This window comes from Ptychodera flava, chromosome 9 (genome assembly GCF_041260155.1).
Source record: "Ptychodera flava strain L36383 chromosome 9, AS_Pfla_20210202, whole genome shotgun sequence".
Lineage (NCBI taxonomy): Eukaryota > Metazoa > Hemichordata > Enteropneusta > Ptychoderidae > Ptychodera > Ptychodera flava.
In genome coordinates this window covers 35,017,106-35,036,068 of record NC_091936.1, presented here as the reverse complement: position 1 = coordinate 35,036,068, position 18,963 = coordinate 35,017,106, and the positions used below count along the sequence as shown (strand labels likewise).

The 18,963-nt window shown below is 38.5% G+C and overlaps 1 protein-coding gene across 1 annotated transcript; it reads right to left on the bottom strand.

Annotated features, from left to right (window-relative positions):
- Nucleotides 1–1,925: 1,925 nt before the first annotated feature.
- LOC139140823 (peroxisomal bifunctional enzyme-like) lies at nt 1,926–17,364 on the bottom strand. Its single transcript, XM_070710260.1, has 18 exons — nt 17,205–17,364; nt 14,450–14,486; nt 13,471–13,579; nt 13,035–13,173; nt 12,648–12,804; nt 11,728–11,857; nt 11,024–11,135; nt 10,512–10,599; nt 10,096–10,251; nt 9,314–9,577; nt 8,872–9,024; nt 6,481–6,549; nt 5,968–6,070; nt 5,649–5,798; nt 5,194–5,318; nt 4,217–4,314; nt 3,494–3,606; nt 1,926–2,961 (listed from the first exon to the last, which is right to left on the bottom strand). The coding sequence occupies exons 1-18, from the start codon at nt 17,273–17,275 to the stop codon at nt 2,879–2,881; spliced, it is 2,157 nt and encodes a 718-aa protein (XP_070566361.1). The 5' UTR covers nt 17,276–17,364; the 3' UTR covers nt 1,926–2,878.
- Nucleotides 17,365–18,963: the final 1,599 nt, after the last annotated feature.

The following is an 18,963-nucleotide window of genomic DNA, read 5'->3' as shown; positions in this document are numbered from 1 at the left end:
TTTCAGAATGTCCCGTGTTGGGCGGGTTGAATCTCGTAGAGAAAAAGAAGTACTATATAACGTACTATGTTCTGATGCCTACAGCGTCGTCAAGTGTTGAAAATGAAAGCTGTCTGATGTGAATGAGTTGACTGAATTCTCTTTGCGCTATTAAAAGTGACCAGGCAAGACTGATATTATTTCTGTAGGGTAGATAAGCCCAGGGGGGGGGGGGGGGGGGCGGTATTCCCATAAAAAAAGGTGTACGGGTATGAGCCGCAAGAATGGGTCACCTTTTCACGAAAACATCCCTAAACATGGGTCGCTTTTTCATCCGATAAAAAACTTTTAACATTGGTCAATAACAAAGCAAATGTCCCGTGCTTTAGGAAAACCTTCACATGCAACAGAATAAAGGTGGAAATTCCCACATTTGTCAAGCAAATCCCTAACAATGGGTCATATTTTTTGAATTTATGGATAGATGTTCAACTTGGAGGGCACAACCCCGTATTAAAATATCAAGAGTACACCCCACCCCACCCCAGGTAGACAAGCAGAGGCTGCACACTTGTGCATCGACGTGCACACGGCTAAAAAGTGCTCAAGGATAGTGCAAAACTGTGTAAGCGGCAGACTATGATTCAGCAGTACAGTACATGCAGACAGCAGGGGAGAAAATGGCAACCCGGTGCTGCGGACCGATTGAAACACAGTTCGTCCACGAAACAGTGGATGGGGAGGGAAGAGACTGTGATTGAAGTGAGTGAGCATGAGAGAAGGGAGGAGAATCAGTCACTGTAAGGACACTAACATATGCATCTATACGATGTGATGATAATTCAGACGGACTCCGAAAAGCTTGGTTATGGTCTGTAATCACTTAAGTCTATGAAAATATGTTGGAAAAAAACATAAATAACTGTGAAACTATACTAGTTATGTTATCTTTATTTATTAAAGTGTCATGTGTGGACTTATATAATGCCACAACCAGCCCCTAGGGCTTACAAGACACTGGAGTAATACAGTTCTTTAAGTTATGAATAAATAAGCGTAAACATGCTTAAACATTATACATAAATTCGTTTCTCTTACAAAAAGCATTACTTAAAAAGTTTGCTAGGTCTGCAGGCATGACTTTCATTAAAAATTCTAGATTTTCTTCGTCGCCCTTTACTAGTAGTTTGTCATCACGGTAGTTTTAAACTTCCTGATTATGACCGTTTCTTGACATATTAAAACTAAACATCATAATATTTATATTAAGAAATGGAAATAGGTGACTGTTAAGCTATGCTTGTGCGACACGACGTGCGTCATAGCAGTAAAAAGCAGCCGCTTGATGGCGTTGCTCACTGAAAACGCACTCTCTGCCAGCGCTGGTGTCATTTCCAATCAAGGGGATATTCCAGCATCAGCTCTCCTAATTTGACACTCTCTAAAGTCTAACTCTGTTCCGTCGATAGCGGTGTGACTGCGTCGTTATTTGACGGGCTGAGCGCGAAACAGACAGGTCACAACAACCCTGTACGCCAGCGCAAAACACTACAAAATAGGAGTTCGGTGAAAAAGATATAATATACTACTGTAAAAAAAGAGACCAAATTCTTAATTCCCGATCTTTCCTGAAACACCAGACGGTGGCTTGTCTGCCCCACCTTTAACGACGATAATACTTATCAGTTCTATGGTACAGTGTAGATGGACCCTGACAACTTGAAAGCACATGCACTGTTGTATATCCCAAAGTCGGCGAGTGCCCAGCTACTTAATCTTTCTGTAAACTAAATTGTTTTCAGTTACCACCTGAAAAATCTTTTACACTACGTGACCATTGTAACAAGGTACATGTGCTCCATAGCTCAAGATATGTTTGCATTACAAGGCTGTAGATTTGCCTCAGCTTTAGTATTTTAATTTTTTATACTTTTTTTTAATATTTTTATATTAGTCCATCATCCAACAGGCGTTAGCCCAATTACAGGATGAGGTACGCATACTCCACTATCCCCCAATGGAGCACTGTCATATGATCATATGATCATGGGTCTGAATAATGCCGCCGGGCATCTTAAAAAAGAAGCATTTGCCATCTTGTTATTCTTTGGACGAACTCGTTACTTTATTTGACTCATCGCATTGTGATTGATTTTTGTATTTTTGCAACAAAGAACCAACACTTTGACCTAATCTACAAACACATTCTCTCCACCAAGAAGATGGAGGCAAAAGTCTATTGAAGCAAAGAGACTTAATTGTACTTCTATTACAGGGAGCGTCTTGGTCAAAGCATGGAGCTAAAAACGGACGTTTCTAGCTCCATGGTCAAAGCCTCGAAATGTTACGATCTCCTGGTGTTAACAAAACCCCAAGATGAAATCACTGAAGGCGTTATTAAACGAAACAACTTTATTCATAAGCACAATTTACAGTAGTCTTCAGTTATTGTCCCGTGCTACAAGAGTTCCGGTCTGAATTATATAAAAAAATCAACAAAATATTCACTGAAAATTCAGTAATGGAACGGTGTTGAATTTCTTGTTCTGGTACTATTGACAGTAAACTAAGATGTTATGTTATCTTGTACGAGCCAAGGATTCTTACGGTCCTGAAGGAACTGTGATCCAATGCCATCAAATGGTTATATTTATCACGTTCAGATATGAAGAACAATATTTCGGTTATTTTGAAGATTTTTCTCCTTTGTTGTAAAGGGAAGGTATTGTCAATTTACAGATTTGACAAACTCCAATGTTCTGATGGCGAATTACCGGTGAGAAGAAAACGCTTCGATTTCAATATGTGTATGATTGACGTTGAAGCGTTGTTATGCCGTGACTGAGTTACCGATGGCCACGCAAAGAAAAAAAGGATGTAGTAGATTTTTGTCGGGAGTTCACAGATTGCTAGAAGGTTTGCTCGCTTCCTTGGCGGCCATCTTCTTCAGCAGATCACTCGGCTGCCAATGCATGATGTCAGCTGTGAGAAAAACGGACAAAAGTTAACATCAGACGCAACTGTGGCAACAGCAAGAGGTCCTGGTAGCCATAACCTCCGTGAGCCAAGGGCTTATCCCCTATCTATTACGTGACACCTATTTCATAGCTGATCATATCGTAAGAAGCTGTTACTCGTCTCTTATATTATATTCCCGAAGTGGATAACAATTTATTATAATTTGTGCGATAACGAACAAAGACAAACAGTCAGTTCTCACGAAGACGAATATGAAAAGTTTGAGCAAAGTGTCATGCTCGTCTGCATGTCGGCCGCCACAAGATCGAATGGCAGTTGGCTATGGCTATGGATATCATTTCACGTTGCCATTTTCTATACATCTTGAGGCCCCCACTACCGCTAGTTTACCTGATGGTGATATCGTGTAACAGCAGTGTGTCTCATAGCAATTTTATGGGTATCATAATTTCAACACTTGTTTTTTAACTTTAATACTTGATTTGAAAATGGTTAAAACGTCCATCATCATACCCTGCGTGCCTTGTCTACTTACGGTGTTTCGATTGGTAGTAACATATTCGTTCGTAGAGTCTGGGCAAACCAACCATCTTCCGTGCGTAGTACATAGGACCGCCCAGGTGCCTGGGCCAGCCATAGCCATATATCCTGCATAACGTACATATTGGAGATGGTTTTAACATCAAACTAACGCCTTAAAATCTGTTGCTTTTAGACATGGAATAATATTTTGGCATTTGATACCCTTCAGTGGAGGCTACAACAGTACTACAACTTCACATTTCCAATTTGCCCCCGTTGTATGCAATCACGTTCATGAGTTCTACTGGAAGTTCAACAGAAAACTCTGACTGAGTCTGCGCGATGCTATTGTCGTCTTCTCCAAGAATCAGAAAACGGTACATGTTGGACGAATCCCTTTTCCTCAAAGGCCGTGACCGTAGTCATACGTATAGGCAGTAAATTTATTTAGCCACATAATGGAAGGAACCCATCGTTTAACGTTAACATGCACACAAAATTTGGACGTAATCCGCAATAAGAAAATTGAGAGGACGAGTCTTGTAATAAAACAGTAATAAAACAGTGATGCTTACCATCATAGCAGGAGGGAGATTTGAAAACTTGTTTTTGGCAAGACTTGTAATCCTTAGAGTAGAATATTTCATCTCCACCGAGTCTGACATTTCAGAGGGCCATTCCGTGCAACTAACATTAGCATTGTTTTTGAAAACGATATGATCTACAATTTTCTTACCAGATTGTGTCGATGTCTTCCATTCTGGTTGCGATTCCGTCTTCTAAAACTCTGAATCCTTCATTGATGACACAATACACACATCGTTCCAATATTTCCTGAAACGATTGAAGCGCAGAACACGCACTCTCAGCTTTTTTTCATTGGATGTTATAGTGTTGGTAATTACTTAATTCATCGTAAGCTAGACATTTGTACTTGAAACTTTCGTCGAAAAAAAAAATAGGCCAACTAATTTGTTTCAATGTGTGATCGTTTGACGCCGGGGTCCGTGTAAAACTTTATCGTCTTAGAATTTTATCCCTTGCCTGATTATGCAGAATTGACTGTTTGCGCTGTTCATGTCAGTTTTGCCTGCGTTGATGTATATTCAGACGGCCTTCTTTGCTTTGTTTCAAACTTTGAAAAATCAACAATATTATATTAACGCGCCTCGGGGACAGATATTCGAACTGTCAAATTTCCACAATTCTTATCTGATCTACCACTTGTGGGGGCTCATTTTTAAGCTCTTGGGGAAAGAAAAACTTTCACCGTCTTAGTTTTTTGATAATCTGAAATATCGCAAAATGTTGGTTACTTTGTTTCACTAGTTCCAAACGTTTGCTCGGTGACCCCCTATTTTTATTGTTGATTTGGTAAGAGAATGGTCGAAAGTTTCATTGAGGAAAGTTTGAGCGAAAGTTTAAGTCTTCCACTTTCGAGGCGCATACTACCTTAACTCATCAACGGCCAAAAAGTGTGTACGCTTACACGTAATGTCCAATATCATTGTTGACAACTGAATTCTGGTCCGGACTAGATGATCATTTGTCAACAGTGACACTGCATATTGTACGCGATGGGTTTTGTTTACACGGCGAATAATTTGTATTCATACTTTTGGGAGTAGAACAATAAATGCATTTGTTTTATTGAACAAAATTTATGCCAAATACATCAAAAATTAAAGCTAATGTCACTTTATACCCTACTACCTGATAAGGAATTTTTCTTCTCTCTATGCCGTGTTCTCTGCGGTACTCCGTTATCAATTTTTCTATCTCTGGATTAATCATAGGTTCGTAGGCGCCCGGTTTCTCGTACTTGTAGTAACCTTTGCCTGTGAATTAAAGAGAGCAATATTTTCACCGTGATCTCATGTATTAATTTACAAATGCTAGTGTTGAATTCCTTCCGTTTCTTGTATCCTTAGTGAAATTTGCGCTTACGTGGTCTGGTTCCCTTTCCCAATCATACCGCTGGCTGTGCTGTGCGAAGGGATATTCTTTCAATACACGACAGGCAGCCCAAGAAATAGGGCTGAGAACAAGATTAGTTTTTACACGGTCATCGTTCTCGAACTTGCTTTGCTCTAGACAGCAAAACGCCGCCGTTTCAAATTATTCTGCAATCAGTCAATCAATCAATCAATCAACCGATCAAAGTCTACCTGTTTTTTGCCCGAAGAGTCCACGTTCAAACAAAATATCGGCGATTGCACAGAAGCGAGATCCATGACGGTATCGAACTGGCACGTTTTTCGGTACATTCTTGCCGACCAGCCCCATCTCCTGACGAACTCTCCATAATGCATCGCCTCCTAATACGTTATACAAATACAAATACAAAGCTTGTTGTGGTTAGGCCTGTCTCCTAGAAACTCTGAAATCTACAAGACTGAAAAGAACTGACGTAGTCTGGAATAAGAGATCTTAATGGTGTCGGGTTTTAACAAAAACATATCATTCGAATATTTAACAGTAACTCACCAACCATGTCAAATACTTTGAATGGACCGTATATGAATCCAAAATCCTCCAGAACATTGTCAATCTCTTCAGGCAAACACCCTTCTTCAAGTAAGAACAAACTCTAGTATGACACAAGAAACCAATTATGTCAAGTTGATTAAAAAGAGGACAGCTGGAAATTTTTATAGTTTTGGAATCCTCATAGTTGATTGTTTTTCACAGTAAAACGCCAAACGAACGTGGCAGAATGCTGGAATCTTTGCTATCGAAACAGAAAAATACAAACGTTGTGATACAAAATGTGACTAAAACTGACATATTTAATCATAATTAACTAGAAAACACATGGTTACATTTTGAATAATTAAAGTTGGTCGGTCCTGCACTTTTGTCAAGATGTGACACAATTTATTCTGAAAGAAATTCTGATAATCACAGCAGTTCTGTTGTACAGAAGATTTCTATGAAAATCCCCAAACGAATAAGGTTTCGTCTAAAGATTAACCAAAGTTTCCATCATAATATACTTACCTCATTACTCCTACAGTTCATCATTCGATTGGCTACAAATGCTTGACAGTTACCAACAAGAACCGGAATCTAGGCAGAGTTAAAATTGATATGATATGAGATCACGTATATTTGAATTGAATTGTTTATTTGACCGGATAAAGGTACAGTTACAAGAAAAATATTACAGTGAAAGTATGACTTTATGTGGTTTGGACCATAGAAATAGTCCACAAGGACTAGTCGAGTCCATGGTCCACTATCAGCTCATAACTGTAAACGATGATGCCATAAAGTGCTTAAGTAAGACAAAAATACATATCGGAGATAAAGAGAAAATAAAATACATTTGATAGATGAACAACTCAAGAAAAAAGATACATATTATTATGTTTTCGTTAAGTAGCTTCTTAATTCTACTTTGAACCTTTGTCTACACGTTATTTGCTTAAATGAAGAAGTTAGAGAATTCCAATGTTTGATTGCTTCATACTTAATGTTGTGTTGTGTGACTGTAGGCCTTGTTTTAGGAACACAATAATTGCTATGCTCAACTGAACGTGTAGAGTACCCATGGTGAGGAAGTTCAAAACAATTGTTAATAGTGATTGGAAAACCGTTATTTTTGAAATCAAAAACAAAAAAGGCAAGAACAGTAATTACTTAGTTTAAAAATATGAAGGATGTTTAGTTGAAAAAGAGGGGATTTGAGTGGGCATGAAAATCAGAAAAAGTAATCAAACGGACAATTTTTTTTTGTAGGCGGTAAATAGGTTCAAGGAGAGTAGTGTAAGCATTTCACCATATTTCTAAGCAGTAAGTTAAGTGTGGTAGAGTGAAGGTATTGTAGAGTTTAAGTATGATAAACTTTGGAACGAAATGTCGAAAACGTGAGATAATTCCAACTTTGGGGGTTATTTTATTTATCACATTCTTAATGCGTGGTTTCCAGGAAAGGAAATTGTCAATTGTTACACCAAGATAACTAGCTGATGAAACTTCCTTAATCTGTCGATTTCCAAGGTATAAATTACCGTATAAAGTTACACGTTTTTGGCGTGTTTTAACTACCATGTAATTGGTTTTTTTCTGCATTAACAGTTAATTTGTTCGCCATGCACCAATCGTTGATTTTATGAAATGAGATGTAGTGTTTGAGAGTCTAAAGATTTTAAAACATTAGTGTCATCAGCAAAAAGTCTGAAATTAAAGTAGCTAGTAGAGTTATTAATGTAATTGATATACATCAAAAAAAGAGTTGGCCCTAGAATGGAACCCTGCAGAACTCCACATGTAATTTGACGTGGTTCTGACGCTTTTCCATCTATTACAACAAAATGCTTGCGATTTTCAAAGTAATTTCTAAACCAAAGTAGTGGATGACCTCTTATTCCATTCCGTTTACGGTCGTTTTTCGCAAAGAGGCCTAGTAATTTGTTAAATTACACAGTTCCTTTGTTGGGGAATTCTGGTAAAGTGGAGCAGTACACACATATTGACTGGCCTCATGGCAAGTCAATATGTGTTTTTTATAACACACCTCATTCACAGTCTTGCATGAGATCGTACCACACACAAAACTGGAGGTCGTTTTTCGCAAAGAGGCCTAGTAGTTTGTTAAATACACAGTTCCTTTGTTGGGGTATTCTGGCAAAGTGGAACAGTACAGTAATTACACATATTGACTGGCCTCATGGCCAGTTAATATGTGTTTTATAACACACCTCATTCACAGTCTTGCATGAGATCGTACCACACACAAAACTGGAGTTGAGTGGTTGGGCTGCGTTCACAAATGACCGTTGGGTGGTGGGGGTGGGGGCTGGAGAAATCGCGATTGAAATCTTTTTTTTTCAGACCCCCCTCGATACCCTAAAAAAATTCAAGTTCCCCCGTCTATATGATCAAAAATTTTCAAGTCCCGCCCCCAATTATCATGTAGCCGCATATTTATTAGAGATGCAAGCAAAGAAAAAATAAAACATGTATTCGGCAGTTCTACTCACAGAGGTTCAACACTATCTGTTATTAGCAGTTTGTAGAGGCATATTCCTAAGGCAAGTTCTTAAATTGATTCATTTTGAAACATATCAATGGACTTTTTTGATTTATCAGTTAAAGACGACTTGAGTTAATCCAACTCGATCTGGCCAGCTGGTCAATGGCACCTCCCAAGGAGCACACACAATGACGATCATGAGGGTATGCAAATTGTAAAAAAAGAGCAACTGTAATTATTGTAATCTCTCTCTCTCTCTCTCTCTCTCTCTCTCTCTCTCTCTCTCTCTCTCTCTCTCCGATTTATCTTCTTGTTACTGATTATGTGCAGCATATTATTTGTTTATCGATATCATTGGTCGGAAAGTTACTTTCTTGAACATCGAAGACAGAAAAATATTCTCCAAAGCCTACCTTTTTCAAAGTTTTGCCGAGGGTCATTGCAGTCGCTATAGTTTCTGGTGACGTGTGTTTGCCCCTTACTGTCTCAAGCAATTTCATTGCATGAGCTGGAACGAAGAAATGCGTGCCAATCACCTTATCTGGTCGTCTGGTGGCGCTGGCAATCTGTACAAGATAATGTTAAAATGTTACCTATATATATATATATATATATATATATATATATATATATATATATATATATATATATATATATATATATATATATAATATATATATATATATATATATATATATCACAAACGTGTCGCATCACGACGATAGTCAGAGTTTGACGGTGGCCGTTTCTCTGATGGTATTGCGTTATACTTGAAACGCAGACACTGTCACTGAACAATTTAAGTAATGATATGGAGTCTGATAAGTTTTGTATTATGTATTGGCGCTTGCCTACCTCATCAATATCCAATATTGAAGTGTTAGAACAGAGCACTGTTTCCGGTTGGCAGATGCTATCCAGTTTCTTGAAGACTTCCTTCTTGATTGACATGGTTTCGAAGACGACTTCAACCACGACGTCCACGTTTCTGATTTGATTATAATCCAATGTCGGTGTGATCAGGGAGATTCTCTGCCTCGCCGTCTCTTCCGATATTCTTCCTTTTCTCACGCTGCTTTCATACACATGTCTGATTCGGTCCATTCCTTTCTCCAAGAGCTGAGACATTGGTCGGGGAAACGATGAAACAAACAAACAAATATCAAGATTTCATGATCACACTCGGCGAACAGGCAATCAGATGCTGTAATAGGCCAAGGTAACATGATTTGTGCAGAGTTGCACGTTAAGTATAAGAGGTCTATACAACACAGGTACGTTATACGGAGAAATTGCTACAAGGACCTATCAAAATTGGTACTAGGAAGCTACTGCAATATTACAACTATTATAATTACATTAAGCAATGGTGTACCCCTTCCAGCCCACAATGGACGAAAGCATACGTTGCACTTGGAGAGGGAACATTATTGCTGTTATTTTATAGTTTTGGCAATATCAGCGAATTTGTAGGTGTAGAAAACATCTGGGGCCACGACACTAGATGATCGGATACATTGCCACTAATAATCTGGGGTATGACGTCACAACATCCACTGGTATTGACAAAACAATTATTTAATAAACTATAAAGAGTCCAAGACAGTGGTATGGTATTTCGATAAATTAGTTGATACCTTTTGGTTGATCTCCAGGAGAAAAATCGGAATGTTGTTGTCGACGAATGACATCGCGATGCCGTTTCCCATGGTACCGCAGCCTATCACCGCGGCAGTCTTCACCGGTAAGGGCTTGACTGTTTTGTGGCTTATCTTACCACCAGGCAGTTCCCACTGAAAATGAGGGAGACTTTCCATATAACATCACAAGAACCGTAGACTTGTTGGGTATAAGATCATTCAAATTTCCGTGGCAATATCGACAATATGTAACTTCAACATCTTTTATCCTTTTCGTTTGTTAATGAGTTAACCTGAATGGTAAAGTGTCGACAGTCGTTTCTATGTATGCATTTTTCATATCGTTTGCATTACTGTTAGCAATGAAGGTACGCATTTTTGTGGTTTTGAAGAGTAAGTAAGAAAGAATTTACCTTTTGAGCAGTTCGTTCGGCGAAAAAAGCGTACTGCATCGCTGGGAACTGCGCACTCGTCATGAGTTCGAGAGCTAGTTTTCTTTCTCTGTAAATGGAGAGCGGAAAACACATCGAATTATTCAGCCTGCTCGGGCTTGATAGATCCGACGACCGCTTTATCAATCATGGAAGGAAAATTGATAGCTGAATGCCAAGGCCTGTGACAACATTGTACTTTATTGATAAGTAAGGACAGTGTATTGGAGAAGTGGAGATAGTCTAATTCTGTTTGCTATGTTTACTTATCCTAAACCGGTTTTATGGATGATCCCAGGATGAATACAGATGGATCGTTGCCGATCAATCACTGATTTCTAAGTTTCTTAAAATTCTTGATCGTACAGGTATCATAACAAACAGAGCAAAAAAGTGAGCTTGTGGTTTTGGAAGCACGAACTGCGAATGTCATCGGATTGGTAGGTCATAGCTGACTTTCCAACAACCGGGGAAAATATTCAATAGAGACTTACATGGTGACACCTTCGGTGTAGCTAGAAGTCTTGGCAGCTGCTTCGATGACTCGGACACATGACATCCGCGAAATCGCTCCTCTGGACCGCTTCATTACCCGCTTTCTTGCCTCTGTTGACAAGAAGTACGCGACAAGGAAAAAACCCATGTATTCATAGCTTCTAAAATTTTGGCAGGTCGTACACGTGCACCTTACTCCTTCAACTCAACAACAACGTAACTCGACGACCACAGCGATGTTTCATATTGCAGCGCCTTTCTGTACTCGGTTCGAATCGATATTCTGGGCTGTACTAGTATTTACCTACAACTAAACAATTGTTGGGGCTATATTCGTGTGCCAGACCAGCCATTTTACATTTGTGGCCCGGTCTCATGCATCGGTTTCTTGTTCGATATTACGTCATATACTCTTGATCTTGGCTTTTCAGCTGGCTTTTGTAGATGTAACTTCTTGTTATCATCATCAACATGTTCAAATCTGTCCTAGTGCAGAACAACACAATGGAGACACGTCCCAATCTCTCTCTCTCTCTCTCTCTCTCTCTCTCTCTCTCTCTCTCTCTCTCTCTCTCTCTCTCTCTCTCTCTCTCTCTCTCTCTCTCTCTCTCTCAACCTATGATGCATTCAGCAGCTTCGATTCTATTCTATTCTCGCTTCTATGTCTTGGAGAATACATGGGGCAAATAGGCGTGACATTTACCGTCGAAAATCCAGTCGGCATTTTCAGCATCTTTCACCGGCATTTTGCTCACGCGTCGTGGACCCACCGGTTCCTTCGCAACAGAGTGGGCAAATGCGATGGCATCCTTGACAACATCACCATCTGTAATCTACAAAGACCAACGAGCAGAACACATGGCGTGTGTTAGGTGATGATTTTTTATCTGGCTGATAAAATACTAGAATATTACAGGTACATCGAACTAGTCATGTAAGGTAACTCGGATGTTAAACATTAAAAATGGTCTGATTCCGTCAACATGCCCCAAGGGAATAGGGTAGGTCGGTCGGGACCTTTTTTTCAATTTGCAATTTTTATTTTAGTGCGACCTATCAAATGACAGAAAATTTGGCAAAATCATGCTTGACTTTCGGAAATACGAAAAAAGAAGATTAGGGTCGGAAGGTTCTAAATGGGGTAGGTTTGACCGGTAACACGTACTTTTATGTGGCCTTGTTTTGGCATTTATACCGAATGACCATCCTTTGATCTTCGTTAAGCACGTTGAGGAAAACGCGGAGTGAAAGTGTAATATAGGTGACACATGATTTGACATAAAACTGTCAAAGTCAACTTTGTGTAATATTTATGACCCGCAGAGCAGTCTGGGTAACCGAGAATACATAAATACAAGATGTCGTCAATGACAGCGTCTTCGTCGAAGCCATTTTGGATCGAATCGCAAAACGAATGAATGCAATGTAACATGTGCAAATAATGACGTGCCAGTACACAGGTCTACTACCTGGCGGGAACAATTTTTTTGGTATTCTATGACTAAGATGATGCCCTGGACTAACGCATAACCTCACACTGAGTGAATTTGCAGGGTCCCGTACCATAGGCCGTGGTGTTTCAGAAACGATGCATACACTGCGGCCTAATGAATGAACACAAACCTTGTCCAGAATACCCATTTGATGAGCTTCAGTAGCTGGGACGTGTCGACCACTCACGATTACGTCGATAGTATTGGCAATGCCCGCAACCCTGGGAAGACGTTGAGTTCCTGTTGCTGCTGGCAACAATCCGATCATCAATTCAGGAAAGGCTACCCTAGATAACTCGGATGAGATATAAAAGTTACTTGATGACGACATAACCAAAAGTTCAAATACAAAAGCAGGACAGATGAATGCTATGAATACAATATGTACCCTTTTCATCATTCATAACTTTTACTTTTTGTTTACACATTTACTTGAATGACAACCAGGAAATGTTATGTCAAAACAGTTTGACGAAGTGAGTTATCTAACTGCAGTGCAGTAGGGGGCAGGCTTTACCTTGACTTGCTGCTAGCCATTCTATAATGACATCCCAGAGATATTTCTAAACCACCGCCGAAGGCCAACCCAGAAATTGCAGCCACTACAGGTTTACTGCATGCTTCGATAGTATGGACGACTTCAGTCAGACCGGGAGCTTCAAAATGTAAACCAAGTGTGGATTGGTTAAAAACACAAAAAAAACCAAGATTTTCACGTGGAATATACTTAAAAGTACAGATGTTGATTTCGGTTTAAAAACTGAACAAATCGTTGCTCGGAAACAAATTTGAAAGGCCATGCGCTTATTCAATCAGGAAAATACCGTTACAATATCCATATCTTGGAAGGATGTTGCCGTCTAGCGTGGCAATACACAGTTCTTGACCATTTGCTAAAGACAAAGTGTCCGAATTAGCGAAACCAGGTGTGTGAACTTCAACTCGAACCAAACCTTGAAAATACTGTCCTGTGGAAAACTCCTTGATATCGCCGCCAGCTGAGAATACGTCGCCTTGTCCGCATATCACAACGGCAGATACGCCATTGTCTTTTTCCGCTTTCTGTCAGGAAATGAATGGAAAATTTCATACATCATAAAAGCTAGAATGCGTCTCGGGGACAGACCTTTTGGCTTTCTAAGTTTTATACTTTATTATCAACCACACCACAATTTATTTTACGGCGGCAATTTTGTTTTCTAAATACCGACAAATTTAAGGTAATTTGTTTGTCTGCAAAATAATTGCTTAGTGACCTGTGACTTTTATTCTTGATTTTGAATGAGAATGGATGAAAGTTTCCTTTAGGAAAGTTTGAGCAAAAGTCTTTCACTTTCGGAGGTACATACTGCCTTGAAAAAATATTGGTACCGGTAAAGATGGATGAATAAAATCACATGTAATTTTATCTGACCTGTAAGATATACTATTCCAAGTTATTACTATGATAAGATAAAGCATAGTAAACAGATGTAGCTATATATATACATATACACATACATATATATATATATATATATATATATATATATATATATATATATATATATATATATATATATATATATATATATATATATATATATATATATATATCGAAGTATACAGATGTCCTCGTGGGAAATTACAGTGCTCGATGCGGAAAGCAGAGCGTTATAAATAATAACACAAATTACTTCAAGTAAAAAGTAATAATATCTGTATTAGATATTATTTCCTTGTACTTGATTATATATATGAAGCCTACTTTACCATTTTAAATAAATATATGCATTTCATATATGCCATTAATATTTCTCGTTCTCTATACTTTCCATCAGTAGCAAATTGTGCCCTGGAAGCAGTGATATTTTTCACTGTGTTGACCTTGTGAAGTGAGGAGACAACGAGAGTGACCTGACTCTGTACATACATGTATGACAACGTACTTACTTTGATACCATTAGTGATGCCCACTCGTACGTGATGACTGAAGGAAAAAACTCAAATGAATTATTCATTATGCAAATAAAACTGGGCACACATTATTATAATTTAGCATTAGTATAATAACCCATAATTTAATTTCAAAGATTCATGAAGACGAACCAAAATATGAACCTTTGGCAATTGCAAACATTTAAATTCTGCCAAACCGACTTTTGGTGATCGATAGATCGTCCAGGAACTACAAGCTGATCATCTTTGGGATTGCGATGTCACTTTCACGTAATAAATGTTGTGATTGCTTATTGTAAAATTGTCTTTTTATAGCACGAAGAGCTGAATTAAGAACATATTAGGAACCTCGATCATTTTAAACCTGTATTTAGGGGTGAAAGATTGTATGAGACGATGTTCTTGATAACGCCGGCCAGGCCGACTACACATAATAAGGCTGTAATTTCATTATGTGCAGAAACACTGCGACGTTACCGTGGGGGGACGTACTGCTCTGCACACAAGAGGTCTCGGTCAGGGTACGGTCAGGGTCTCAGACAGACGTCATCACGGTGACTCTAAATAGAGTAACCGTGCTCAGATATACTAATTGGTCAAGACACAATCCCAGTCCCACTGGGGGAGTGTGGTCAATATTTGCTTGTAGCGGGCAAGTAGGTCACAGTATTTTGCATTAAAGGGACAAAGTCGGCCAGTTTTCATGAATTTTGTTTGATACGAGATACTACTTATATTGTTTGACATGTTGATAGATACTGAATGAATGGGTGACCGTGCATATATTCGACCTCGGTTTTAGACAAATTAAATGAGACCATCGTGAAAATGAATTAATTGTCATGACCATTAATTCATTTTCGCGATGGTTTCATGTATCGTGTTGAAAACTGGGGTCCAATATATGCATGGTCACCCATTCATTCAGTATCTTTCAACATGTCAAACAATATAAGTAGTATCTCGTATCAAACAAAATTCATGAAAATGGCCGACTTTGTCCCTTTGAATCACAGGTGCTTCATTCAAACTGCGGAAAGGTCTACGATGCCGCAACAGGGAAAAAGAGATTTAATACCCGTTAAGTTAGGGAACTTCAAGCGTTCGTGTTTGAAAGTAAGGATCAGCTCAGTTTCGAAATGGACCTCCGTCTCGAAATCAAGCTATTCCGTTACGTTGTGCCCATGTACTACATCTTGTATACACCTATAAGCCTAGGGGGCATTCGTTTTTTAGAAGAAGGGGGGGGGGTCGGTGTGAATCAGGGGGTTGAATTCTACAAAACATTTTTTAAGGGGGATGTCAAATTTTACAATAATGGGGGTTCAAATTCACGAAGGTTTGTTTCGAGTTATGCCAAAAAAAACCCACAAAAAAACAAAAAAAAAACCACAAAAAAAACGGATTGACTGAAAAGTATATAAAGCGAAAACGAACATGGCGTTATTCTGTCTGAACAGAAGCAGAAACAGCACTTTTGTTCACAAAAATAAAATTTTCAAGTTGACCAAGAGAAATAAGCGTCATGCTATGTTCACGAAATAACTTTCATAACACTTTGAATACTGGTAAAAATAGCTCAATTGTTTGAAAATATGCTGTAATATGAAGTGTTTGCAAAGATTCTTAGACTTTGTAATTACATACATTTAAACAAGAAATTTGATTTTGGAATTTCACTGAAATGTTGATTCACTGTACATAATGTAGTCTATGGGGATACTATTAACAATATTTTTCCAGTATAAATTAGCTATTAAAATCTATGTATTTATAAACACTTGATAATTGGTATTTTGTACTTGATGAGACTAGGGTTGTTACAAGTGCGTGTGTGTGTAAGAAATTTGGATTTCACCAAAAATGTTGATTCAAAATACATTGTGGTCTATGGGGAAACTATGAATAATTTCTTTCCAAGACAAAACTAGCTAAATCTGTGTATATATAGACGCTAGATTATTAATATTACTGTACTTGATTAGACTAGGGTGGTCACAGGTGCATGTATGCACAAGAAATTTGATTTTAGAATTTCGCCGAAATGTTGATTCACTACACATTGTAGTCTATGGGGAAACTATGAATAATTTCTCTCCAAAACAAAACTAGCTAAATCTGTGCTTAATAAATGTTTGAAAATTGATATAAATGTAGCTGATGAGAGTAGGGTGTTCGAAAAAGCAGATGTGAACAACAAATATGATATTGAAATCCACCATTATTAGTACGGACTGTGACATCTTGGGGAGTGTCACTTTTTTGTGCATGAAAATTGGAGAGGGTCACTCTTTTTCTTGCAAAAACTTTTGAAGGGTCACTATTTTTCACCCTAGGGCCAGAGGGTGCATAGGGTTAATGACTCTAAGCAGATGACTCTTAGGTGGGGTCAAAATATAATTGATGAATTTAGGGGGGTCAAATTTTAATGAACTGTTATTTGGGGTGGGGTGCTTTTTGAGTTTCATTTGTAGCCTAAATTTCACTGACAACCCCCCCCCGCCTTAAAAAAACAAAGGCTCCCATATTTGGATATTTTATCACTACATACCGATTTAAACCCCTCCGAATATTCTATTTTAATCTTAACTGCTTATGATTTACTTGTAACTTCCGACCATGGAGATAACCTCCATGTTCCGACCATGCACATGATATGCAGTTCGGTAGCCCACACCTTTCCCCGGTGATCTTGGGTGGTAGGGTGCCCGGGGTAGGATTGGTCATGGACTGTACAAAGTGAACTTACCTGAGAGCATTGACAGGGGGATTATTCAGTGCAATAATTGCAACGGCGCCTTTCCTGCGATAATCAGCCATGGCTGCAAGATGTAGCACTACTATTGTTGGGTACACAGTCCTCAGGGACAAAGTCCCACATTTTCACAAGTATTTTGCCTATAAACGTTAACCTCGACCTCCCGAACAACATCACATCAGCTGATAATGGTATGGTTTAAAGGTCACTTGTTACCTTTGTGAACAACATTCCTCGCGCGATTCATAGGGGATAGCTTACATGTCCGTCCCAAGAGTGGGGGCAGGGGTAGGAGTGTCCTTGTCTCAGCACAGATTTCTTGTTGCTATTGTTCATTGTATATAACAAGGTAGCTTATAGGATGGTATCTAACCCCATTCCGCAGTGTCTGTCTGTATATATTATAGCTAAAAATGGGACTATGTGCCCGAGGGTAGGTGACCATTTGCCCTCCTTACGTCGGGCAAATGGTCTCCTGCCCCGAGGGTACATGGTCCAATGATTGGGCTATAATGTTTTTATTACATGCCTCTCTGTCATAAATTTTCTCTCCAATTCTTTTTGATTTACGTATAAATGACAATTATATGCTTCATTTCTGTGGAAAAAATAGAATGATTTTCATCATCGAACGGCGCATTTATATTATTAAATCACTGTTATTCCTTTATCGAAATTTTTCGCATAATTTTGTAAAAAAAAGTATTTCCTAAGTAAAAAATGTAATTTGACCATTTTGTAATCCTGAAGTTGCCAAGCTGAAAATAGTTCCGGTTCACTTTCAGTCAAATGGTGACTATGCGGCCCGCGACGTCACCAACGAGTTGAATCCTATGAAGCGTGCGACGTTCGACATATGAGGCACGTAATAGACCTTTTCCCGGTTATCCCTCAATGCATTGCAGTGGCTGTATCAAACACCGTATATACACTCAAAACAACGAAAACATACTAATTTGTTTGTGCAACGGATTGTTATAGAATAATGACACAAATTTGCAATGCCAAATAATGCCCCGTGTATATTCTAACCATCATCAGCGACGAAAATATAAGTCAGGGTGTAATCTGCCATAGAGTTCTATGACTAACGTACCCTGCGTGTACCCTACGGCTAAAAAGTTCTATGCGTAATGCACGCTTTGTATTCCCTGGCGCGCACTGCATCATGGAACCGGTAAAGTAACTATAATATACCTTCCTGCCTGTCCAACCATGAAAAGCGCTGCACGTGTTACTTTGATATTTTGTGTGAAGCTGTATTGGGGAATTTGGGACAACCATTTTTTTCATTTTAATGACAATGTCAAAAATATGCAAGTCAGGTTAAAAAAAAATTGAAATTGGTTAAAATCGTCTTCTCAATAACCGCTAGTCTGAGAGCTTCAATATTCAATATATACAGGTCCTCAAGGATGACCTGACTCATGTTTTATTCAAACTGTGATCAAGTATGCAGATTTGTAATTTTAAGGCAATTTTTTGTTATTTTTGGTCAAAAAAGCTTTAATAATCTTCTTCTTCGAAAGTGTTTATCAGTAAGCTTTGATATTTAGGCTTAATACACATGTCAATAAGGAATCCCTCATTAAGATTTGTTGAAATAATGATTTTTTTCATCCGAAAGCGCTCATCAGAAAACTTTTATATTGGGTATAAAGGACAAAAGGGAATACTTTAGTGACATTTGTTGTGGTGAAATATGCAAATTTGTAACGTTAAAGCAATTTTTGTCATTTTTGGTTAAAAT

Bases quoted from the DNA above. Each gene is read 5' to 3' on its own strand.
- LOC139140823 (XM_070710260.1), bottom strand. From the start codon at position 17,275: ATGGCTGATTATCGCAGGAAAGGCGCCGTTGCAATTATTGCACTGAAT. The intron at 13,580-14,449 runs GTAAGTACGTTG...ATTTCCTGACAG, and splicing joins GCATCACTAATGGTATCAAA to AAAGCGGAAAAAGACAATGG. The intron at 2,962-3,493 runs GTAAGTAGACAA...TTTTTCTCACAG, and splicing joins TTACTACCAATCGAAACACC to CTGACATCATGCATTGGCAG.